The sequence below is a fragment of the Branchiostoma floridae genome, chromosome 9 (genome assembly GCF_000003815.2).
Source record: "Branchiostoma floridae strain S238N-H82 chromosome 9, Bfl_VNyyK, whole genome shotgun sequence".
NCBI lineage: Eukaryota > Metazoa > Chordata > Leptocardii > Amphioxiformes > Branchiostomatidae > Branchiostoma > Branchiostoma floridae.
Window position 1 is genome coordinate 22,288,674 of NC_049987.1, and position 27,413 is coordinate 22,316,086.

The following is a 27,413-nucleotide window of genomic DNA, read 5'->3' on the forward strand; positions in this document are numbered from 1 at the left end:
CTGATAGTTTTTTTATTGATCAACAACGTAAAGTACAGGACAGAGAGGTGTTGCACTCTGGCAACATGCTGATATCAAGATCAGATACAGCAACACTTCTTCTTAGTTCCGCATGCACCAATTACTTAGACAGAAGCATGATGTTGAGAAGCTCACTGAACTCCCAGATGTAGAAACTTCGCCTGAGAGCTAGATCCATGCACTGCTAACGATTTCTAAAGTTTTTTTATTGATCAAAGTACAGTACCGGCCAGAGAGGTTATGCACTCTAGCAGTATAATAATATTAACGTCACCTCTCAAAGAAAGATAACAACTGAAAAGGACAAATAAAGTAACAATATCAATAACAAACAATTCACAGCAATTCTCAAATGGCTTGCGTAGTCCGAAATACATATAGAGATTATTGATGGAATGGTTACTAGGTGATTACAAAGCGTTTAGTATGTACCATATAAGTCTGGGTTAAATGTAAAATACTGCTGTTTGTATGATATAACAAGAAAGGTGGACCCGTAATATTAGATGGATGCGGGCGGATTCAAGAAGACTGTTGAAATCAAGAGTGTTACCTATAGTATGTTCTAAAGATTGCCGAGAAGATTAATTTCTGGAGTTGTCCTAGAATTGTCATAACCTACCCCGAGATGAATGTGCTGAACTGTGCTCGAGGCTGAAATGAGGAATTTACTTAGCCAGGATCATGATGTTTAGAAGGTTGATGAACTCCCAAACTTAAAAACGTCTCCTGAGAGCTGAATCCACAGCTGGCGATCAGGATTTCTGGCGTTGTCCTAGAATTGTCATAACCTTCCTCGAGATGAATGTGCTGAACTGTGCCCAAGGCTAGGCGGCAATTTCCGCGTGAACTGTTTAATGCCGGTTCAAATGAAGGACGGTGGGCGTTATTTCCTGCATTTCCAATTACAGCTATGCGTTCCGGACTAGATGGGTGAGGGAGGGAGAGATCTAGTTTTGGATAATGGGGGTGTAGATAATGTACGGTCTCTGTAGATGCAATTCTCGGTAATAATGCACACAGACAAACGAGATGGCCTAAATGGTGAGGATACTGTTTTAAGTTATCGTCGATATCGGCGCTACCCAATCTCTGGGTTCATTACAGTCGGAAGGCCCTCCCGGATTCGTCATTGTCACGTTACTTGTGAAATGTACGGGGATAGGGGTGGGTACCGTTACGGTGTACTGGTACAAAACCGGGTTTTCTTATTGGACCGATGCTGAAAAATCGGTGGACCGGATGTTGGACCTATTGGAAGATTGTATGATCAAACATTCACATGTTTTGGGGCTTAACGGTCGAAGAACATAACAAGAGCGAAGTAGAGTAGATCTAGAGGTTAATTTCTACCAAATATTGCAGTCAACCGTAGAGAGGCAGTTAGTTAGTTGTAGGATTCTAAATCGCCAGTGGTGTCGAATACTCCACAAAACGGATTTCGTTGTAGCGAAATAGACCATTGTTTTGAGTATAGTCCATTCACATGTTTTCACATACTGAATCAGGTACGGACCGGGACCTGATGTTCTGGACCTAAACCGTACCTGGATCTGAATTTTCTGTACCGGTACCCACCCCTAGTCGGCAGGCCTCCCTGTATCCGTCATTGTCACGTTACTTGTGAAATGTACGGGGACGTTCTGGTGCGGTGCAGCCGTGAGGGATGCCCGGTTGTTGGAACGACAACAATGGGGGACAAAACACTTGCTGAAGCTGTTATTGGCGAGGTAATGAATGCCCGCTCCACCGGACTGGATAATTGGACGGGGCTGGAGAAAAGAGGGTGCACGAATTGCCTACGTGGAGGACCACCGTGGAGGTAATTCACACAACATGTACTGGGATGGAGTGGGCGACGATTGGGAACGCGACTAATCTGCATCTCAACAACTTCAGCCTGTGTAATGTTCCCATATGCATTCCATCACATGGTAATCGCACTTAGACCTATCTGCGACGAAAATAACCGGAATATTTTATGCAACTTACATGTAAATACAATAAAACCGATGCTCACAAAGTATCAGACTATTTTTATCGATGGAATGTTGTTCTAATAAGCAACCAGAAAAAGATACAGAAAAATATGATCATACCCTCAAGTTAAGACACGACTAAAATAATTCAATTTAAGTAATGCTTGAAACTGCAAAACGACTGATTTGGAAAATCTAAGGAATTAGTTGATCGCTCTGTCAAATCACTCGGTCGCAGCGTTATCGCAGTTAGATCGCAAAGAGATCGTAGTGGGATCGCAGCGAGATCGCAGTGAGATCACTAACCCGGGGCCTGACATCAAGGTTTTCAATCGATAAACAAAAGATGGCGGGGCAACAGTGTTTTGATGAGATACATTGAGAGATTAAGGAAAGGCCTCGGTCTTGGTCAAACTCAGCAGAATCGTAATCACAGTGCGAACTGCACACCAAGGCCGTTACAGTACGTTTCCGCACGTTACGGTATGACATAGTATTGAAAGGTCAATTGTTTGGCAGTCACGTCATGTAGCACGGTCGTAAACATAACTTTTTGCCTTTGACATAAAATATTTACGGCTGCTTGCCGTTCAATACAGCGTTTACGTGGCTAGTTGCCATGTAAATGGGCTGACATGGGATTGAGTGGGAAACCAAAGCCAGTACTGTAGTACAGTCGTGTAAAGGATTATAAAAAAATAATTCCAATATTGTACATGTAATGCGTTATTAACGTTTTGCAAATGCAACTTTTGGAGGCTGTTCATCTAAGAAAGACAAAAACGCCAATGTTGTACTCCAAGCTACACTAACAAGACCAAAAGTAGGCTTTACGCCATCTTGCATGGATGTTTCAAACAACAAAAGAAAGAGGACGAACGCAGCACACATAAATACTCGCTGCCTTACGAGCTAGTTAGTGAAGGAGCTAGTATTGGCATATATATGCACGATGTAGGGTAGTCAACTTTAAGTCCTTCCCGCACCAAATGGTGCACCGGATGGCACCCATCTCCCTTGCTTTAGCCCTGGGGCTACACAGCTCTGTGCAATCACTACAACAGGGGGCTAGTTCACCGACAATGGTCTATGTGCTCAACTAGCAATTCTCTCTCCCAGATGCTGAGTACTAGCGGAGAACGCAGCGTGTGCAAGTTCTTTAAGTCATTGGTATGACTTACAACCTACCGACAGCAAGGCTCTTGGCCATCGTATGGGAAGGTACAAATAACTCTATCATGGCCGATGGTTGCTCCGACCGTGAAGACAGCCTTAAGGTGCTATTTTGTGCACCTGGGGATCGGTGTGGCACTGTCGGGTTCGAGGCAAATTTCAGAGATGAAGAACGAATTTTCTTACGTTTCGTGTATTTTGTTGTCTTCTAAGCCATACTTAAAGGTATTTAGCAATATCTAAATTATAAAGAAAAATCGGCGAAAATAGCACAACAGTGCCGCAGTGAACGAACCCCGCAGTGCCACACCGGTGACACAAGTTCAGTGAGATACCACCTTAAGGCCGGTCTGTCTCTCCGGACAGTGCTGACAGACGACACGGATGTTTATCGACCCGACCCGATCTTCACAAGGTCTCTTATTTTCCCAACAGGGCGGCCGTAAAGCTGTCGTCACGATGACGTCGTTTCCTTGGTTATCACGTCTTAACTCTGGAGATAAGTACACCGCTCAGGTTTGCGGGGCACCTTTACGGGCGGGGTGTCGTGTTTCAGCGGGGTGGATCTTATTACAGGTCATCAGACCAGGACTGCTGATGACGGTCATGGTCGTCGTTACAAGGGACGATCCATATTGATCTGTGGAGGGATGGGGTGGGAGACGAGCCATTGTTCTTCAGGTAGGGAGGCAAAGCGTCAACTCGTTACAAGGATTGTTTATATGTCTGTGCTATTTTGACTTCTATTCGGGAAAAGTCTACAAGAACAAAAAAAACTTGATTTTGGCATAAGAAATGTCTGTTGCAAGGGACGATACGTGTTCACCTGTGGAGGGGTGTGGTGGTACGGGGGACGAGCCATTGTTCTTCAGGCAGGGAGGCAAAGCGTCAACTCGTTGCAAGGATGGTTTATATTTGTTGAAGTTGCTATATTCTGGAAAAGTATACAGAACAGATAATTGATTTTGCCATAAAATAGTCCATGGTCATGGTCGTCGGTAGTGTCCATTACAAGGGACGATACATGCTCACCTGTGTATTGGGTGAGGTAGTATGGGGACAAACCATTGTCCTTCAAGCAGGGAGACAAAGAGTCAACTCGTTGCAAGGATTGTTTTTATTTGTCTCTGCTGTGCTATTCGGGAAACGCCTACAGGAACAAATAGTTGAATCATCGTAAATTAGCCTATGGTAATGGCCATCAGAAAAGTCCGGCGCAGAGGACGATCCTTCTTACCATGAGAAGGGGGTTGTTGCATGGGACGAGCCATTTTCATTTTCCATCTGGCAGGGAAACAACAGTCAACTCGTTGCAAGGATATTTTAGTTTTGTCTCTGATCTTCGAAAATGCCTTCAAGAACAATTACTTTGATATTTATCTTGAATCAAGATGGCCCAAAGCCAGCACGAGGATATAGACGTATCCGCCATTATGCAGATGACAGTTGTAAAATGTCCCATCGGGCCGATAGGTTCTCATGTATCAATCCCCAGGGCGTCGTTTAACCTGAACTTACTCTGCAGGTGAAGATGGTATACAAGGCTATTGGACATGAATCTAACATTTATACCATGTTAAGCAACAATACGTATAGTTCCCTTGATGAACAATATTGTTAGAAACGATATGTTTATTGCTTAACTTTCAAGACATACTTGTATGGTTGGCCCCTTCAACAAAGCATGCTGATCTCCACGGTGGACAGGAAAACAAAGGCAACAAAATTGTACATAGATAACAGAGATTAACGTTAATATGTATGCAAAGCAAAGCCAAATCGTGAAATCGAAATCATAATTCAATAACGTTAATCACGCCTTATTACGCTTTCAAATAGGAAATCGTTTGAGGTCAGAGGTCACATACATGTACATGTTCTTCAGTAAAAGGTGAGAACAACTCACTCAACTTCCTTTGCTCAAATTCACTTGACAGTAAGAAAGTGCTATACATTAGTCACCAGAAACAAAATCAAAGCAACTTAGGATCCAAGCTCATATTCTGGATTCACAAGACGGTAAGAAAGTGCGATCCATTAAACCGTTTAAGTCCCTAAAACCAAAGTCAAAGCAACTTAGGATCCAGGCTCATTTTCAGTATCCACAAGACGGTAAGAAAGTAGCGTTCCATCAAACGTTAGCACTCCCCCTTTTAGGCCCGTGGCTCAATGGGGTGCTTCGTTTCCACTTAGCCGTCACATCCACCCCGAACGCAAACGTGCACTTAACACTGCTCCACAGACGTGCTTCCCATCTGAATCGCGTCACTTCGCCGCGTAAAACCCAATCATCATTTCTGATTGAATTAACACCGATGAACCCCAGGACCCTAGTCTGACTACCCATGTACGGAACCATGTACGTTCTGACCCGCCCCATCTATAAAAACCGCCCCCCAAAACATCGCCACGTATCAACGTGACCAGCGTTTGCACTCCAGCCCTAGCGGAGGTTCCCGGGCCAACTTGATTCATGTACAAACTGTGCCCAGAAAGCGCCCTCCAGTTAATTCCAACGTGCTGCAGTTTCCTGCCGAGTGGAGGCAGTTGATAGGGGAGGATATGAGAAGGGAATCTCGGTGAATAGAGGTGGGGGTTATGATGAAAATAATAAAGCGGATTTCTCTGAGTTATGTAGCGATGTCGTAGAGAGCACGGCGGTGTTTTGTAGTGTAGGAACGTGAGGGTGGTGCGCGATTATGGAAATTGTGTAGGTCCTCTAGCTGATGGTTCTGAGAACACAATAATGGCGTAGTTGGTATTTAGAACGTTGGCTATGGGACAAAAGCACCGGAGACAAATGTAGAAAGGAATGAAAACACCCTAAATAGATGATATTGACTACTAAAAGTATGTTGACAAAGGTCATCCGGGAGAAATGATCAGGAGTTTTCCACCGTAGCGTAAACGTTTCCTTAAGCAAAGTCAAATGGGAATGCTGAGAAAGTAAGGTACAAGTGGAAGAAATCTATTCTCCTTACTTATTTATAACTGTGTTTTGTCACGTGATAATCAAAATCATTGGTCACGTGACAAGAGAATTCCAAGACGAGAACACCTGGGTTGAAAAGGAGAGAGTGCGTCTCAAAAGTTCCCCAAAGCAGCTCATTTTGTTGTGTGAAATTGTTTGAATATTTCGTCAAAACAATAGATGGATGGATTCTCCTGTCGATTTCGACAGATAACAAGGCAAACAGGCATATTCAAAAACTACGATTTGCTATAAAAAGTGGCACATAATAATGGCTGCAGCTAATATAGATAAGCTGCAGCTATGCAGTGATATCTGTGAGCGCCTAGCGGTGTTCTGGCGTAGATAAGTGCGGATATCAGTCGATAATTGCGAAGTACCACAGCTTATCGACAATGTATAATTTCGTCAGAACAATACGATTGGCTATAATATTGCAAAAACCAACGACTGCAGCTAGGCTAATATAGATACGCCGCGGCTATGCAGTGCTTATCTGGGAGCGCCTAGCGGTGTTCTGGCGTGGATAAGTGCGGATATCGGTCGATAATTGATCGTCAGGCTGTCAGTGAGGCAATCTCTGCCCGTGAAGCTCCTGACATTTGCACGTTCCCTGAGTGACAGGTTGTGCGGGCACTCTCCAAGCAGAGGTTAGGCTCCAGCTGTTTTTTGACGTTTTTTTAGGCGATTTTATCGGGCTTTCTATTCCTACCGTCTTGTGGATGTGTCGAAGCTTAACAAGGCCAAGCAGAGGTTAGGCTCCAGCTGTTTTTCGACGTTTTGCCGGCGTTTTTATCGGGCTTTCTGTTTTGTTGATGTTTTGTTGAAGGTAGGCCGCGAGGCAAAATAGAAAGCCCGATGAAATCGATGTTAGGCCGCGAGACAAACTAGAAAGCCCGATAAAAACGCCTAAAAACGACAAAAACAGCCGGAGCCTAACCTCTGCTTGGAGAGTATTGCACAGGCACGTCGGACCGGGGAGTGGCGCGCTGGACTATACAGGAATAGGCGGTGGTGATTAATAGTGGGAGATGTCACAAATTTTATTAAGAGGAAAACATCGTGATATCGTGATGAGGGAGCGATGCGCGCTCCTGACGGCCAGACCAGGAGCGTGCTCTCTCCAGCCCCTGTCCTAAATAATGTATAGGTATCCCCTGATAAATCAATCAACTTTAAGGACGGCGCTTCAGATAACCCATTTTCGCTTTGGTCACGATTCGCTATGATTGATTAGCCCGATTTTTCAATAATCATTGATGAGGGGATCGCGACACGTGAGCATCGGTTTTCTTTTGAACGCCATCCGCCTCCATTTACTATTCATTACCTGGCCTTAGCGGCATGTCAGTCGCCATCTAAACACAGCGCTGCAAAATTGCCTACAGAAGCCACATTCATAAGCATATTATGGGCGATTAGCTTGGTAGATATTAGCTGCTGGGCAGTTTCTGAAATAGCCATAGTTACACGGCTGACTGAGCATTCACGTGGACAAGCATTGTTTTCTCAAGGGATGGAGTTAGACATGTTTTAAACAGATTCGCAGCTAAACTTTGCACGTCAAACGTACTGGTTAGTGATATATACATGAGGCGGACTATAATACATTGTTCTGTAGTCTCCTGCATTGGCTGTTGCGCCCTGTCACCCTGCCCCTCCCCGCGGCGCGAGGTGGACCGATCCAGACGTGCTCGGCATGATCAGACATCGGCACGGTGTTGCAGACGTTATTCCTGCCGCTGCGATGGTCGCGTGGAGACGCTTCCCGCGGATTCTCACACCTCCCACCCACTTACCGCACACATAGATGTGGTCCTCCCGGATGGAATGTGATCTGTGCCTGTTCTTAGTTGTTGTGTTCCCTGTGTTTGTAGCGCACGCTGCGGTCTACAGGACGGTTCCCCAGTCCACAGCTGTGCTGCTCGGCCACGACGTGACTCTGAACTGTTCCCTGTCCGGACTGTCCGAGCAGGACGTGGTCAACTGGCACTGGTACAACCGGGCTTCCCAGGCCAAACATCACCACATCTCGGCCGGCAGCGTGGTGGCGCCCGAGTTCTCCCGCTACTCCATTGTAGGCGACACGGAAGGAGGCGAGTTTAACTTGAGGATACAGAACGCCCGGCTGGAGGACGAGGGGAAGTACCAGTGCAGCGTGTTCTCTGTGGACGGAGTCAGCAGGGATGCCAAGTTAACGGTTATTGGTGAGTAGAACTCGTTTGTCAACGCCTTTGACTTTGAACTTGTGATGTCAACACCGACTCAGACGTGATCGTTACTGGTGACTATAATCAGTTATCCATACAACCATGTCCATGTGTACAGCTATGGTTGGTGGGTTCGTTGCCTCCAGAAATGGTTAGTGCTAGAATGTCGTCTTTTTCGAATATGAAGCAAAACATACTTAATCATCACCTCGCTAACTGAGGGTTATGCTTTCGATACCGTTTGTGTGTGTGTGAGCTTGTGTGTGCTTGTTTGCTTGTGTGTGTGTTTGTTTGTGTGTTTGTATGGACAGCAAAACTCTACAAGACCTGGACTGTCTTGATGCTTGGTGTGCCTAATATAAATATTCTAATGTCCGAGGTTGTAGCTGACTTCTTCCTTGATTCTCCTAAAATGCTGAGATTGCAGCCATGATTGGTCTTTAGGAATATGTATTGAAAACTGTTGGATTGTGGATAATCGGATCTACCTCGTGGTTGGGTCGGTTAATCCCCCTTGTCAATCTCAATCGTGTGTGGACAAATCCATCGCATGTTGATCCCCTGACTGATAGCTGTAACATGATACACACATTATTTCTAACGCTCAAGCGTATCTACCTGGAAGTAAAGTGTCTTTATCTGACTCTGTGTTTGTCGACCCCAGTAATGTATACGCAGATCTATGCACATTCTATCACTTCGCTTTTATTAAATTGGACGTCTGTTCGCACCCGCATGCTTATTTCATCTTCCGCCCCTTTTAGCAGTTTAATGTCATTACCTATTTATCATATGTCAATACTTTTCCATTTTGTATGTACGTTTTCCTCTTGTTAACTTGTTTCGTTTCAATTTGAGCAGTAATAGAAGCACATCCTTTGTATTTTAAATCTGTAGTATTAAATAGATGTTGGAATAGAAAACAAACACTACATGTATAATGATATCACGTTCCCTTCCGCTTTATTCTGTTTACAATGGGGACAGTATACGTACGTACCCTAGCACTTGTTTCAATTTGATTAACGTACATCATGAGTTTGCATTGTATCTTTAATCTGTAGTATTAATTATATGTTGGAATTGAAAACAAACACTATTATCATAGTAATAATATCACGCTTCCTCCCCTTTGTACAATTTAAACTGGGGACAGCACATTCAGCAATTGTTTCCATTTGAGTGCTAATAGACGTACATCATGAGGTTGTCTTTACAATCTGCAGTATTGAATATATGTTTGAATATACAACAAACACTATAATAACACCACGTTCCCTTTATACTGTTTACACTGAGAACACTATCTTATATCAATACTTTTCCATTTTGTATTTCAATTTGAGCCGTGATAGAAGCACTACATCAGTTAGACGTAACAGTCTGTAGTATCAAATATATACATATATATTTAGAATATAAAACAAACACTATCATATAATAATATCACAATCCCCCTCCATACCGTTTCCACTGGGGACAGCACCTTTAGCAATTGTTTCAATATAAGCTTTAACAGACGTATATCATGACTTGTATTTATAACCTGTACTATCTGATATATATGTGAATAAGTAACAAACACTATAATAATATCAGCATTCCCCTCCATACCGTTTCCACTGGGGACAGCACCTTTAGCAATTGTTTATATAACCGCAGGGAGCCGTCCCTCCGGGAGGCATCATCGCGTGAGAACTCTCCCTTATCTTTGTAATATCCTTGCTGATATAATCCCTATTTGTGGTCAGGTGAACGCAATCCAGGGGCTACAATCTCACACGTTGATTACTCGATCAATAGCTTTTCGTTCGTAGGTGGGTCCTAATACCCACTTACTGCGTTTTGCCGCGGCAAAGCGTCGAAGGAGCCGGCGCGAGTTAGTCCCGATCGCTGAGATGGTCCCGATACGTTTGAAGACGGGGATTAGTACGGTGAGCAGCAGGCAGACCGTATCTCTGGCTAAAGTAGCCGGCGGTCCGCTCGCAGGGCGCTAACCTGTAGGCGTGTCCGTTCTTGTTAGTGAGAGGTTGGAGGGTATCCCGTGGATAGAGCCGGTTTTATTGCCTGCTGCATCCCTTTATAGGCGGATGTAGTTGATATATCCCCTTCATTAGGTTACTACAGGCTGGCAATCAATAACTGAAATCTCGGAATCCCCCAGCTGAAGGTCGGGCGTACTCGCGGCAATGGGTTCAAATCGCAGCTGAGTTTAGTCTCTACCAGACTCCGGGTCGCTGGAAAAAAGGTAGAAATGGAACAAATAGAGGAGTAAGCCGACCAGAGGAGTATAGCCGGCTAGGGAACAGTGCGCTAGCCGGCGTACTCCTCTATTTGTTCCATTTCTAGGTTTTTTTCGGCAACCCGGGGTCCGGTAGAGGATAGTTGAGTTATCCCGCCGTACGCGCGGCCGTGTCCGGCACTTCTGCCTGTTTGTGTCGAGTTTTGTTGTAAAGAGATGGAAGAGGCCGCCGAATGTGGACCGCTGCGGCTTTGGGCGTAAATTATTCATGCACGGAACGATGGGCAAAGTCGGGCAGCTGTCGGGGAGTGTTAGATGGGCCGACCGGGGGGACAACACGGGCGTTAGGTGGTCGGACTTGATGAACAGCGAGAGCAGCAGGTGTTTCTGGCGGAGGGTGATGCATCTCCGGCCCGCAGCGCGCTGCAGAGGAATGTCCCCCGTGTGGTAAATTGTAATAAAACTCCTGCAATAAACCTTAAGGTGAGGTTACGCAAGGTAAACTCGAACCATTCCAGCTGTATTACAGGAGATAACAGGTGTGAGGGATTCCTCCCATTTCACAAATAAAGAGGCATCTTTGATCGTGCGGAGAACTAACTAGGAGTCGGGTGTAGAACAAACCCTTGCGCTTGCCGATAAATGTTAGACATCAATGTGTGAAGATACGCCAAATGCCAGTTTATCATAAAGAAAAGCAACTGGATATGATTTTGTAAACGCTCAAACGTTTCATGTAGCATCCTCAATCTTTCGAGCAAGAGCTGTTTTAAAGTAGATTTTTAGAACAAAAATGACAATTTCTAGATAGTCCAATAGGAAACAAAAAAATAAGACTGAGCCAAGCCAATATTCATGCTAACAGGTTGATCTAATGCTGTCTAGCAATGGTGGGAGGGCTAGGTCCAAGCGCTGGAAAGTTCGTTACGTATATATAGGCCTCCTTCCCTGTTGTGTTGAGCTTCCTCTGTTTTTGCTCTATGTTACATTGTGCACATCCCAGAAGGACAAAACAGCCATTAGGTGGTCCTAACTGATGAACTGGAGATTTTCCAGAAACAGATAGGTGTATGAATCCCTATGATTGAACGCAGTTTGCAGAAAGACAGAGGCATGATTAAACATTCTGATTTAATAGATTAAATATATATCTTTATTGCAAGCTTATTCCCAAAGGATAATTTCAAACAACATACAGCAGTGGCATACACAATTGTATACGGAAGGAAAGAAGGAAAATGATATTTCTAGATAAACGGGAAATGACATTCTATTCTAAATTAACTTCTACTTAAGCTATTTGGTGGATTTGACTTCTTTTCCGTATGTTGTGGGAGATGAATTGTCCAACATTTTCATGGATTAAGGGGTCGAATAACCTAAGCAAGATGATTGCTTTTTTGTTGGTCAGTAAGGTTGGGGAAGCTCGGGAAAGTTTTATAGATTTCAAGGAAAATTTGTATTTTTTTTCGGAATTTTAAGGTAAACATTGACAGATACAATGTACTTCAATATACGCCGTTTAATAGCAGCAGGCATATGCAAGGTGCAGACGAATATCCTGCACTTGGTCCTAACTGATGGACTGGATATTTTCCAGAAACAGATGGGTGTATGGATCCCTCTGATTGAACGCAGTTGTGAAGTAGACATACAGATTAAACATTCTGATGTAATAACGTCAGGCATACACAAGATGCAGAAGAATTTGCTGTACTTGTGGTATATGTAAATGTCGATCCCAGATGAACGACACGACCATTAGGCAGTGAGAAGTGATGAACACCAGCCGGCAGCTCCGGGATGACGGATAACACAGAGCAGGTGCTGTGGGCAGGAGGCTGAGCCGTCTCCGGTCGGGTCGGTTCATGTTTCTCTCTACGTACCGAGCTACAAACCAGCGTACATCTCAAGCCAATGTCTCGTCAATCTACGTATACCTACCTACCTACCTAGTCTCTTGACCTCCTGGTCGTTGGGGGGGCATGGTAGACAGGCAGTCAAATCTAAAAGTACCTAAAAGCAAATCTTAATCCAATATGCTGAAATAATATGGACTATCTCTAAGCGACCACAGCCATTCCTGATGTCTCTCTACCGAGCTAGGAACCAGCGTAAATCGTTAACTTTGACTTTATTCAGATTGTAAACAACAATGCACGTAAACATTGCTGGAGTTGTGACCCACACATTAACAGTCACATAGACATAACACTAATACATTAAATACATTGAATGTAATAGATGAATAAATACAGTCTAAAGAATTAAATGTCATCTAACGTACTCGTATTTATCTGGCAGCCCAATCAGACAGTCTCTGCTGGAAAATTCTCAGGTTGGACGCTTATGTCACTAAATGTCCCTCAAATCTGAGTACCTAAAAGCAAATCTAAAACCAAGATGCTGAAATGATATGGACTATCCCTAAGCGAGCACGATGATTTAGGACAATCCTGGATGATGGAAGAGACGGCTGCTAAGCTGTCCCATCGGAACGATCGTTCTTCATATGATAATCCTCCCGGAGCGCTGCTCAACCTCTACTTTAAAGTGCAGAGGAGAACGACGGAATATCAGGGATTGAACAAGCAGCGGGAGACTGTATCAAAGGTGAAGAATAATATAGGCCCACGGCTGTCTTGGGTGTTGGATGCTGCCTTAAAGTGCAGATCTAGGAGAACGGAATACCCGAGATTGTACAAGCAGCGGGAGACTGTATTAAAGGTGAAGAATATTATAGGCCCACGGCTGTCTTGGGTCTTGAATGCTACTTTAAAGTGCAGGTCTAGGACAACGGAATACCCGGGATTGTACTAGCAGCAGGAGACTGTATCAAAGGTGCAGAATAATATAGGCACAAAGCTCGCTGTCTAGGGTGGTACTTGGCTTGGGATCGTGGTACCACTTACTCCGTATCTATGCAATTCCACTGGTGAGGCGCCTATAAGTCAACGGAAACTATCAGCTGTTGAATAAGTAGAATACATAATGGCTGGACCACGTCACTACGCCTGTTTATTGTTGTACTGTATATGTGCACGTATGTGGTCATAATATCAGCTAGTTAGCTGCCTAGTGTCCAGATTGTATTGTGCCTGTTGCAAATCGAATGAAGTCAAAGTCACGTCACTAGAATTAACTATATATTACGGACATGGGATTCCTCGCTGTTTCAAAATATTCTAAAGAAACATCCATAGAGACTCGTAAGAAGATTTGTGTACGATACACAGGCAATTTATTTGGTTCAGACCTACCAAAGTGCACTGCTGGTCAGTTCTTACATAAATGGACTAGTGACGTACAATGATCAAAGGAGAAACAATCCATAAGCTTCAGGGCAGAGGCCATTAGATGTGGAGAGTTCTCGAAGACAAATGGTCTTCGACATTTATCTAAGATTTCATCTAAAGAAATCCCAACATCTGAAGGAACTGCGGGTAAAATGATGAAGAACTAATGCCCTTACTGCCAATACAAACCTAAGCCCAAGGCCATAAGGACAAGAAAAGCAACGTATTTTGTATGTAACATATGCAGACCAATAGAAATGTCAGACAATGCCTAGAGGGAAATGCACGTTGAAATGTTTCTTGAATACACAACTTTATAAAGGTTAGTACAAGTATTGATTTGTTTGCCATTTAATTCTAGTGAGGACGAAGAAGAGTGAAGAATGTCACTCAAAACTCCCGGAAGTAATCTATGAATAGTATCCAGTAGAGATTATTGAAATGTCTGTAGATATTGAATACACAATATTTTTGTTTTTGTTAAGAAAGAAGACAAAGGAACTAATGTACAACGTGTATGGACCTGGCAGAAAAGTCAATCAGTCTATGGTTTCTATGGATAGGAAAGAAAAAGTAAACCAATATGCAGTTTTGCCTACGCCCTGCTACCGCGCAATATGACAGAATATCGCTGATGTAGGCTGCAGTATGATGGAAGACCGCACCAAATATCGCCTTTCGCAGGGAGGGCTGACTGTGAAAAATCGTTGAAAAGTAGGAAATCTAAAATTAACAGGCATTTGTCATCATTTCGCTGCGGATTTGCTGAACCTTCCACGACGTATCTCCGAAATTGCCTGAAATAAGGTCAGATGCTGCCCGATAACTCAAAATCCGCCATGCTTGTTGGCGCTTTAACCCCATGGAACACGGGTTAATTTACATAAGCCGTTTGGAGGTCGAACGTAGACATCTTGGTGATGCGAATTGGTTGCGAACTATGCCAATAAAGCACTACATGCTCAACTATAATAGAGATCCTTGACAATTGTAGAAGAAGGGATAGTCAATAAATTGCTGTCTAGGGGCCTTTATGACGTAACTGTTGCAGCATGCCTAGCAGACAAAAGGGAATACTTACTTTGATTTACTTTACTAAACTATGACAAAAAAATCAATGCCAACTTTTAAAATGAGGGAAAACATATGACCTTGGTTTTATTGAAAATCAGTATCCGAACATCATGTTTTAAGGCGAAATATCGCATTGGATACAATGTTAGATATTCGAAAACACGGTGGATTAGCCCAGTACATATAAAATCTTTAGAAAGGCAGTCGCTGAAATGTCCTTAAACGTACAAGTAACAGTGTTTCTTGTGACGTTTTCAATGCGCCTGGGGACGTTTTCTATTAGCCATGAATTGTACTTTGTCTTCAGCAGACCCATGTCGTAGAAAAGTAGCGATAGTCAATCAATAAACGGATGTCTAGAGGCTTTCATGACGTAACTGTTACAGCATTGTGATCTATACACTTCTTTTAAACTATGACAAAAGATCAATGCCTGTAAAACTCGTAAGATGAGAGAAAACCTATGACCTTGGGTTTATTGAAATCCAATATTTCGACATGTTTTAAGACGAAATATCGCATTAGATACAAAGTCAAATATTAGGAAACACGGTGGATTAGTACAGTATAATCCTAGGAATGGTAGAGGCAATCGGAGACATGTCCTTGGATGTGCAAGTAACAGTGGTTATTGGAAGGTTTCAATACGTCTGGGAACGTTTTCATTGCGTCTGCGGACGTTTTCTATCAGCTTTGAATTGTACTCTGTCCACAGCAGATCTCTGAGGAGATAAATGCCTTTCAGTGCAATATTGTGAAGAATCGTCTCAGAGGAGCTCTGGTGGATCCACCACCTGCACCTTTGGCTACATCAGTGGATCTTTATGTTACACCCACCCATGGGATCCATCTATCCACATACATGCGGGAGATAGCTATTCACACACAGTCAAGGGAGATGGGGAAAGGCAATCCAATCTAGACAATGGCGCAATCTTCATGTTGCCAAACAGAGACGTAAAGCCCCCAGACGGCATGGCCAGGACAAGTGGATTCTGACAGAATCCACTGGCTCGCTGAGAATCTCATACATTCTCACAATTTCAGCCTGGCTGATCAAAGCAAGATAAATCAAAGAACAGCAACACTTGAGAAATATCAACAGTCAATCGGAAGTGTAAATAATTGAGGAAATATATGAACGTAATGAAGCATAGAATTCTTAAGCTACTATAAATCGTATAACAGACTTAAAATTGGCTGAGATTGGATAGAAGACGGCATGCCCAGGACAAGTGGATTCTGACAGAATCCACTCGCTGAGAATCTCATTCATTCTCACATTCAGGAGCCTGAAGTGCTTGCCTTTCAGCGTGGTTTATCGCATAAAAAGCAATTCAAAACTGTCTTTTCTTAACAAATCGAAAAAAAGTGTTATGAACAAGAGACATACCTTTATGATATATATAACTTTGAAATTCGTAAAGCGATAACCCAGTTAAGAATCAGCAGTCATAAATTGAACATAGAAACAGGCAGGTATCATAATGTAGCGCCTGACCAAAGGTTTTGCCCATTCTGTCCAAAGCAAATTGAAGATGAATTTCACTTTGTCATGATGTGCAGTAGGTACAATGTTTCACGTAATGAGCTATTCACTTTCCTCGAATCAAATACAACGGATTTTAAGAGACTCAATGATACAGACAGATTTGATTATATATTCAGATGTAACAACTCCCACAATGCTAAAATAGGCAAATATATAAAAGACTGCTTTGTCATAAGAAAAAATGCCGAAACTCATAATTAGCCCCACTCGATTGTAATACAATGTCAATGATTTAGGCTAGCTCTTATTGTTCTAGAAATTAGGATGCCAATTATTTCATTCTACATTCATAATCTGCATATGTACTAAGTTTGATACTTGTTTTAGTAATAAGGATGATAAGTCTGTTTCTTCTTTTTTTTGCCATACATTGTACCGTGTACGATCGTTGCGCAATAAAGTTCTTATTATTATCTTATGAAACAATTTTTTAAAGCTAACTATAAATCAGAACATTGCATATAAAAGGCTTAGATGTGGCTGGGGTTGGATACAAGACGGCATGCCCAGGACAAGTGGATTCTGACGGAATCCTGTCGGTGAGAAGAACCTCATTTAATTTTTATTCTCGCAATCAAGAAACTCATGTGCATTCCTTGCAACGTGGCTGATCAAAGTAAGATACGAGTAGATCAAGGAACAACATCAACAATTAAGAAATATCAACAGTCAATTGGACGTGTAAATGATTGGGAAAATATATGAAACATAAACTGTTACTACAAATTATGAATGTAAATGAATGAGCAATATATAATAGAATAGAATTCTTAAACTAACTATAATAAATCTGAACATGATATAAGCTAACTATAAAGCAGAACATGAAGTAAAAGACTTTGAAGTAACTGGGGTTGGATAGATGACGGCATGACCAGGACAAGTGGATTTCTGACGGAATCCACTCGACGAGAAGAACCCCATTCATTCTAGCAATCAGCAGCCTCACGCGCCCGCCTTTCAGCCTGGCTGATCAAAGTAAGATATAGCAACAATTACGAAATATCATCGACAGTCGATCTATGGTGTAAATGATTAAGAAAATATATATGTGAAACATAAAATGTTAAGGCCAACTATAACTCATTAATGTAAATGAATGAGCAATATATGAAACATATATAGGGTTCTTAAGCTAACTATAATAAATCTGAACATGAAATAAAAGACTTAGAAATTGGCTTGGGTTGGATAGAAGACGACATGGCCATGACAAGAGAATTCTGACAGAATCCACTCCGTGATAATCAAATTCATTTTCACAATAAGGAGACTCAATAAGATGGCTGGGGTTGGATATAACATGGCAGAATCCACTCGCTGAGAAGGAACTCATTCATTCTCGCAATCAACAGCATCACGCGCCTGCCTTTCAGTGTGGCTGATCAAATGTATGCATAGAAGATGGCATGATCAGAACAAGTGACAGAATCCACTCGTTGAGAAGAACCTTATTCATTCTCACAATCAGGAGCCTCACGCGCGTGGCTGATCAAAGTAAGATATAGCAACAGCTAAGAAATATCATCAGCTGTCAATCCGAAGTGTAGATGATTGAGAAAACATAAATTTTAAGGCTAACTATAAATCGTAAATGTAAATGAATGAGCAATATACGAAACATAGAATTAATTCGTAAGCTAACTATAAAGCAGAACATGAAGTAAAAGACTTTGAAGTAACTAGGGTTGGACAGATGACGGCATGACAAGGACAAGTGGATTCCGACAGAATCCACTCGTCGAGAAGAATCTCATTCATTCTCGCAATCAGGAGCCTCACGCGCCTGCTTTTCAGCGTGGCTGATCAAATGCATGCACAGAAGATGGCATGTTCAAGACAAGTGACATAATCCACTCACTGAGAAGAATCTCATTCATTCTCGCAATCAGGAACCTCACGCGCCTGCCTTTCAGCGTGGCTGATCAAAGCAGATCAGTGGCACGTGTTCCTGCGCGATGTGACAGAGACCTGCGTCGAGGGACCTGTTCCTGCCGCCTGCACGTTCTTCACATGGCTTCATCCGTGATGGATTAGCTTGCAACACCCCTATCGGGAGTGAAGCATCACGACGGGTGTGTCAACCTGCACTTAAAGACTGCTGGAGTATCTACTGTTTTGTTTGATGTCTTAACGGCCATAAAAAATGGGTCGTAAAGCCGCTGAAGCGTGAAGGATTCTCATCACGTCACGAGGACACGTTTTATTACCTCACAGCGCTATCCGCACATCCCTGTCGGAACATTTCCACTGCGTCACCAAAGGAAAGTGCAACCTTGTAGCCATGCTAATTCCTGTTGGACTATTAAAGTATGTAGGTTACGTTTTCGGACTGTTGTTGAGATGTTGGGAGGTGCCATAAGGCGGTGGGCTACTTTGAACGTACATATCTATTAGATCTTATGAGATCCCTGTCGGAACATTTCCACTGCGTCACCGAAGGAAAGTGCAACCTTGTAGCCATGCTAATTCCTGTATGGTGGGCTGTTACTGTATGTAGGTTACGTTTTCGGAGTTATGGAGATGTTGGGAGATGTCAAAAGGCGGTGGGCTACTTTGAACGTACATAACTATTAGATCTTATAAGATCCCTGTCGGAACATTTCCACTGCGTCACCAAAGGAAAGGGCAACCTTGTAGCCATGCTAATTCCTGGAGGGCTATTACTGTATGTGGTTACGTTTTCGGACTGCGGATTTGTTGAGATGTTGGGAGGGGTCATAAGCGGCGGTGGGCTACTTTGGACGTACATATCTATTTTATCTTATGAGATCCCTGTCGGAACATTTCCACTGCGTCACCGAAGGAAAGTACAACCTTGTAGCCATGCTAATTCATGGATGGCTATTACTGTATGTAGGTTACGTTTTCTGACTGCGGCTTTGTTGATATGTTGGGAGATAGATGCCACACAGAGCTAGGCTGCTTTGAACGTACATATCTGTTACATCTTAAAACAAAAATGTGTTTTCCCTTCTTTTCACCAAGAAAGGGAGCACCTCTTACTTTCGTATTTGCAGTGATGTAAAACAGTCAGTAAAGACCAACTAGTAAAGATCAGTGTTAAATAAAAAGAATTTAAAACGAGAAAAAAGTTAGACACGAGTTACGTTGTCGTCGTGGTTAGTTTTCCTGTCCTCTTGTAACATTATGGCAGAAAGGGAAACTTTATATCCATGTTTATCCTTGGTGAGTAATTACAGAATAATCTATTTGGGTTACGATGCCGGACGGGAGTTTTGTGACGTCGGTAAGATTGTTTGGAGACATCACAAAACTTGACGGTCATTGGAACTTCAGCATTCAAGCGAAACTCAACAAATATCCATTTAAAGCTCTGGTCATGAAATACTCGTATTTCAGCTGCCCCTTTCCCGGTTTTAATACCTTTAATGTAAGGCAGAAGTCATTAAAATGTACCAATACACGTCACGTAGAAATAAAGCAGAATTAGCCTGATAATTTCAATCGATAAACACCGCAGCATGTTAAAGTACGACGTGGACCAGTTTATTGCACTTCAGCATCCTCTGTACATCCCAGTCGGGACGTTACAACTGTTTCATGTCAGAAAGGGAAACTTTGTAGCTATGCTAATTCTTGGTGGGTGATCAGGGTGTAATCTATGTAGGTTACAACGTTGGCTTGGGGTGTCGTTAAGTTTGTTTTTAGATATCGCTGGTGTTATAGCCCTTTTGAGCCCTACCAGTGAGGAGAAACTGCTGATACTGTACTATGTTAACCAAAAATGTCAACCATCTTCCTTCCGTATTTGCTATTCGGTTGTGGTAAAACAGAATAAAAGAAGCCACATGTAATCAACAATAACTTCAAAAGTAAAGAATACTACGTGAAGTTACCACAAATACCAGTGTCATTGCTTTACGGCCTCTTTTAGACATACCAGATGTTGCTGCATGAAAAAAGTTTATAATACCTAACGGCATATCTCATACTGTCCCAGATATTTTTGTTACAGCTGAAAAACAGGGCTTGAAAAAAATTTCTGCACGCCTACGCATCTCCAATCCTCGTATCTGCACTAACCTGCACATGCGAGTGCTATTTCTATCCCTGGTTATAACGGCAAAGTGACCCTATAGCCAGGCTGATGTTCGGTGGGGGTAATTACACGATAATCTATGTAGGTTACGATGTCGGAAGGGAGATTCTGTTAGTCATTAAGATTGTGCAGAGATATGAGAAACTTTGATGCCCCCTTGAAAATATAATTCGAGCGAGGCTCGTCAAAAGTAATTGCCTTTTTGCTAATATTTGGTTGGGAAGCTACAAAAGGCTTTGTGTGGGTTACGATGTCGCACAGAACCTTTATGTCGTCGTAAGTTTAGAAGGATATCATCTGTCTCGAGGCTCTTTTGAACTTTGCCACTCAAGCGAAACTCAACAAAACTTTATCTACCATTTTATAAACCAAAACTATCTTCCGCCTCTTTCTTCTGCATTGGTCTTTTGACTCCGAGGCAAAGGTCATCAAAATGCAGTAATGGAAGACACATAAACTCCGAAAACAGCAGAAGGAAAGCAATAATGCTAGACAATGGTGGCTTTAGCCACTTTAATGGCGTTGATGTGGTTTAACTTGTAACGCGTTGGGATCGGAATCAAGAGGTTCTGAGTTCGATACCTACCATGCTCTGACGTTGTCCCCTTGAAAGGCACTTTTGGACGACTTTTCATGGCGGTGGAGTGACACCCACCGAGCCTATAGTCTCTTTATGCTGCGTACTATTCGAAGCTTCAGCCTTGCCTCTTCGCCGAGGGGAAGATGGAGGCGCCGATCATATCAGTCGAGTCAAGTTACCAGGCACGATCCGTCACCCCGCGCCCTGCTGGGTCTGTGGGAGCTGGGTAATATCTCATGTCTAAAGACGTTATCCCGCAGGCCACATGAGATATTGGCGAGGGTCATCCCCGCTACCGACATCACTGCTGTTCGTATTCATGCTGCCCTGACCTCCTGTTATGCTGCTGGCCAGAGGTCGGTAGGAAGGGCCCTCAATCTTCGATACGAGACGAGAGTGACGATCTGTGATTCATGTTTCTATCTTAGTAGCAAAGGAAACCACACTGTCACAGGAAATATTTATTGATGTGTTAGAAGAAGGAGAAATGTTCACGCTATCTATTGCAACTTCTCTCTATGATACTTCTGTTATGTTGCTGGTCAGAGGTCGCTATTAAGGGGGCTAAATTTTCGATACGAGACGAGAGTGACGATCTTCGTGTTTCTATCTTAATAGCAAATAAAATGCCTTGTGCTTTACACAAGTCCACAAGAAATCTTAACTGATGTGTTAGAGGAAGGAGAAATATTCACGTTATCTCCCTCATCTTCCCTCTTCGATACTCCGGCCTTTAGACCTGATTCAAAGCCATGAGAAATCTTTATTGATACGAGACGAGAGTGACGATCTTCCAGTTTTTATCTCAATAGCAAATAATATAAATGCCTTGTGCTTTACACAAGTCAACTGATGTGTTAGAGGGAGGAGAAATATTCACGGTATCCCCCTCATCTTCCCTCTACGATACTCCGGCCTGTAGACCTTATCTAAAGCCATGAGAAATCTTTATTGATACGAGAAGAGAGTGACGATGTTCGTGTTTCTATTCTAATAGCGAAGAAATTTCTTGTGCTTTACATAGAGCGACAGGAAATCTTTAGTGATGTGTTAGAGGAAGGAGTAATATTCAAGTTTTCCCCTGCATCTTCCCTCTTCGATACTCATGTTTTGCTGCTGGCCAGAGGTCGGTATGAGGGGGGCTCAATCTTCGATACCAGACGAGAGTGACGATTTTCGTGTTTCTATCTTAATAGCGAAGAAAATGCCTTGTACCTTTATATAAGACCACACTTCCACAGGAAATCTTCATTGATGTGTTAGAGGAAGGAGAAATATTCAGGTTATTCCCCCTCTTCGATACTCCTGCCTGTGGACCTGATCCAAAGCCATGAGAAATCTTTATTGATACGCCAGAGGAAGGAGAAAAATGCACCCTATCTCCTGCGTCTTCTGTGTAAGATACCGGCGCATGTAGCTGTATTAAAGCTGATAGGAACGCAAAGCCGCCGTAAAATGGAGTTCGGGCTTCCACTTCTGAGGTAATCCCGGGGCGGACAAGGCCGTAACCTGAGGAATAGGATAGTCTCAGGGTCAATGAGCGGCGCGTCTAGAGAGAATACTGTAAATGCAAAAAACTGTCGCGGTGGTTTAATGTTCGCGGTTTTCGTTGTGGCCCCTTCACCGTTAACTTAAAACCACCGCGAACATTTTCCATGGTAGTAGGAGACTACAGTGCATGGTGCTACCATGAACTTAAAACCACCGCAAAAAGTACTTTTCCGCTACCGCGAAATTGAATCCCCGCGAACTTAAATACATGTACAGTACTTTTTTCTGCATACGTGCACTGGTGCACACATTGGAAATTACCTGCACCGGACAAGTTTTACCTGCACCACTCTAAATTTAGGAAGTATGGATCATACTAAAATTGCTCAGGAACCATTCTATTTTTCGTCTATACTTATACTTATCATAGGACATTTATGTGTAAAACCAAGTACATAGACCAGTGCAGGCTAGATGCAGGTAGACACCAGAAATACCTGCACAGTTCGAATTTTACTTGCACTAACCTGCATATGCAGGTGGTATTTCGAGCCCTGTGTATGATTCCCGCATAGGGCAGGCTGCACTTTGTTATCAGCGTTCACGATCAACAGACGTACTTTATAATTTAAGGCAGGGGGCTGTAAATATTAGATATATATGATGGCATATTCTTGCCCTAGGTGTAATTGTGAGGTAATAATAAGTGATGGAAACAGCGGGCACCTCGTGGTGAAAGCAGCGGGGTGCTGTATTCCGTGATGAATGGGTTTATGAATCCGAGTTTGTTGACTTCGAATCCTTTGCTAAACGCCGTAAAAATGAAACACCCAATTTTGCTATGATTAATGCGTGGGCAGGGCCGGTTGTTTTAAACTGTTGGAAAGTTTTGAGAGTGAGATAAAAGTAATAGTTACCAAGATAGATAAGTAATAAAAGTATACGTAGAATGAAATTATGTAATTCTCTCCTGTTAGAACCATCGTATAAACTACTGCAGTGAAAATGACAATGTCTCCTACTGCTTTTAAAGCACAGAATTGAAAATTCACTATGAACATTTTATCGTATATTGTCCTAGACCCGCACATAGAAACCATCAGTTACCAACTTGAAGATAGATAAGTAATAAAAGTACACTTTGAAAAAAGTATAATTCTCTACTGGTAGAGCCATCGTATGAACAACTGCAGAAAAAAATGGCAATGTCTCACACTGTTTTTAAGGCACAAAATTGAAAATTCATATAAACATTTTGTCTTGATATCGTATATAGCCCTAGACCCGCACATAGGAACCATCAGTTACCAACTTGAAGATAGATAAGTAATAAAAGTTCACGTTAAAAACAATATATAATTCTCTACTGGTAGAGCCATCGTATGAACAACTGCAGTGAAAATGCAGTGGCAATGTCTCTTACTGCTTTTAAAGCACAGAATTGAAAACTCGCTATGAACATTTTGTCTTGATATCGTATATTGACCTAAAACCGCACATAGGAACTATCAGTTACCAACTTAAAGATAAGTAATAAAAGTACACGTTAAACAAACATATAATTCTCTCCTGGTAGAACCCTCGTATGAACAACTGCAGACAAAATGACAATGTCTCCCACTGCTTTTAAGGCACAGAATTGAAAATTCATATGAACATTTCGTCTTGATATCCTATATTGCCCTAGACCCGCACATAGGAACCATCTAAAATCTCCTGTACCACTGTGATCAACACAGTTTTGTGTGTGAGATAAAGTAACAGTTACCAAGATAGATAAGTAATAAAAGTACACCTTGAAAAAATTATGTAATTCTCTCTGGTAGAACCCCCGCATGAACAACTGTAGACAAAATGACAATGTCTCCTACTGCTTTCAAAGCACAGAATTGAAAATTCGCTATGAACATTTTGTCTTGATATCGTATAAAGCCCTAGACCCGCACATAGGAACCATCAGTTACCAACTTGATGATAGATAAGTAATAAAAGTACACTTTGAAAAAAATATGATTCTGTACTTCTACTGGTAGAGCCATCGTGTAAACAACTGCAGACAAATCACAATGTCTCCCACTACTTTTAATTTAAAGCACAGAATTGAAATTCGCTATTAACATTTCGTCTTGATGTCCTATATTATTGCCCTAGACCTCTACCTATAAACCATCTAAAATCTCCTGTACCACTGTGATCAACACAGTTTTGTGTGTGAGATAAAAGTAAAAGTTACCGAGATAGATAAGTAATAAAAGTACACGCTGAAAACAAATTATATAATTCTCTCCTGGTAGAACCATCGTATAAACTACTGCAGTGAAGATGACAATGTCTCCTACTGCTTTTAAAGCACAGAATTGAAAATTCGCTATGAACATTTTGTCTTGATATCGTATAAAGCCCTAGACCCGCACATAGGAACCATCAGTTACCAACTAAATGATAGATAAGTAATAAAAGTACACGTTGAAAAAATATAATTCTCTCCTGGTAGAACCTTCGTATAAACTACTGCAGTGAAGATGACAATGTCTCCTACTGCTTTTAAAGCACAGAATTGAAAATTCGCTATGAACATTTTGTCTTGGTATCGTATAAAGCCCTAGACCCGCACATAGGAACCATCAGTTACCAACTAAATGATAGATAAGTAATAAAAGTACACGTTGAAAAAATATAATTCTCTCCTGGTAGAACCTTCGTATAAACTACTGCAGTGAAGATGACAATGTCTCCTACTGCTTTTAAAGCACAGAATTGAAAATTCGCTATGAACATTTTGTCTTGATATCGTATATTGCCGCACATAGGAACCATCAGTTACCAATTTCAAGATAGATAAGTAAAAGTACACGTTGAAAAAAATATAATTCTCTACGTCTACTGGTAGAGCCATCGATAAACTGCAAACAAGTCACAACGTCTCCCGCCGCTTTTAAGTCACAGAATTGAAACTTCACCATGAAAATTTCGTCTTGATATCCCATATCGCCCTAGAACCGCATATAGGAACGTTTCGAACCATCAGTAATAATTACCAAGATCTCTAATTTTTTTCCTAGTAATACCATCGTATGAACAACTGCAGACAAAATGGCAATGTCTCCCACTGCTTTTAACTTAAGGCACAAAATTGAAAATTTATATGAACATTTCGTCTTGATATCCTATATTGCCCTGGAACCCTACCTTGGAACCATCTAAAACCTCCTCTTCCACCGTGATCAAGAAAGGTTAGCAGAGAGGGATGGCTCGATTCATGATGTCAAGCCGGGAATGCGGCAATTTGCGATGAGCCGCGGTGGGGTCATTACGTGCGTTTTCTTCGTCGTCGATTAGTAACAATTTGTCTCTCCACTGGCGGTGCATTACGGAAAGTGACATTACTGCATCACTAATCGACAATACGTGGGGGACCTACTGGAGGGGGTCCTGTTGCAAATTGCAAATATGGAGATGGATAGGGAACAAACAGCAACTGTTCTTCTGTGTCGTAAAATGTGTATGAGAGGTGTAGAAAGTTGAACGTGATTTGTGTTTTTCATACTGGATGCTTTGTTTATTGCCAATCTGATCATCAGCGGTAGACAAAGTAAGATGGCATCATGCAAACGACAATCTTTACTGAGCAGTTCCCCAGAGTGCTCCTTGCTTTTATCCCAATCGTCTGAGATTACCATCAATTTTGTTGCAGTATTTTGGAAACTATTCTTATAATAGAAAACTGTTATTAACTCCACCAGCCTCTAAACCTGTGTAGCGTCGCTATTTTTAGCAAAGGTCGGACGATTATTCTGCCCTGTTAAGGACACAACCATCTGCAGTGGGCCACCAAGGGCGACCATTACCGAAAGCTTCTTCTTCTTCTCCAATTAGTACCAAATTTGGGCGTAAACGGGCCCGTCTGGGGGAGTGATATTAATGCTGCACTGATTGGTAATGAGTGGCGCATCTGGTAGATGATGTCCCGTTGCCAGCAGAAGGGACCTCCTGGGAACAGGCAGCATTTGGTTATCAACGTTCGCGACGTGAGAGTACATTGAGAGGAGGTTAAGTAAGTTGAAAACAATCACCACACTTCAAATGAGTAAGTCAAAGTGTAAACCGTTTCCAAAACCATATCCAGTTGCTTGAGTAACTACTTTTTGGTGTATCTTAATGCAGAAGTACTGGCAGCATTTTGTTATCAACGTTCGCTACGTGAGAGTACATTGAGAGGAGGTTAAGTCGAAAACAATCACCACACTTCAAGTAAGTAAGTCAAAGTGTAAACCTTAATGCAGAAGAACTGGCAGCATTTTATTACCAACGTTCAGGAGGTGAGAGTACATTGGGAAGAGGTTAACGTAAAAACAATCACCACACTTCAAGTGAGTAAGTGAAAGTATAGACGTTAAAGCAGAATTAAGTTGCTTTGGCATACTCGACACAGATCATCAAACAATGATACCCTGTATTGCCGTGAGTACGTGGAGGAAGCGATTGGCAATGTGCCACTGAGGACCCTTATTACGTTCATTTTCTCCTCCCTCTATTGGTAACAAATTTACTCTAGTGACAACCTGTGCAGACCAAGTACGTCATTGCCTCACTAATTGAACACAATCTGTCCGGCTGGAGACTAAATGGAGGGGGCTATCGAGATTCCGTCTGCAGGACATTTTTCTTGTAGCACCCCTTTGTGAACCGCGCGAATTTGTACGCACTTGCCTTTGTATTAGCAGCTTATGATGTAACTTTATAACGATTTGCCATATCCAA

At 42.3% G+C, this 27,413-nt stretch overlaps 1 protein-coding gene across 1 annotated transcript in view; it reads left to right on the forward strand.

Moving 5' to 3' along the window:
• Window positions 1–27,413, forward strand: part of LOC118422320 (cell adhesion molecule 2-like) — a 66,593-nt gene that overhangs the window by 4,417 nt on the left and 34,763 nt on the right. The window contains exon 2 of the mRNA XM_035829838.1: window positions 8,022–8,351. Coding sequence (XP_035685731.1) covers window positions 8,022–8,351 — 330 coding nt within the window. The remainder of the gene's footprint in view (window positions 1–8,021; window positions 8,352–27,413) is intronic.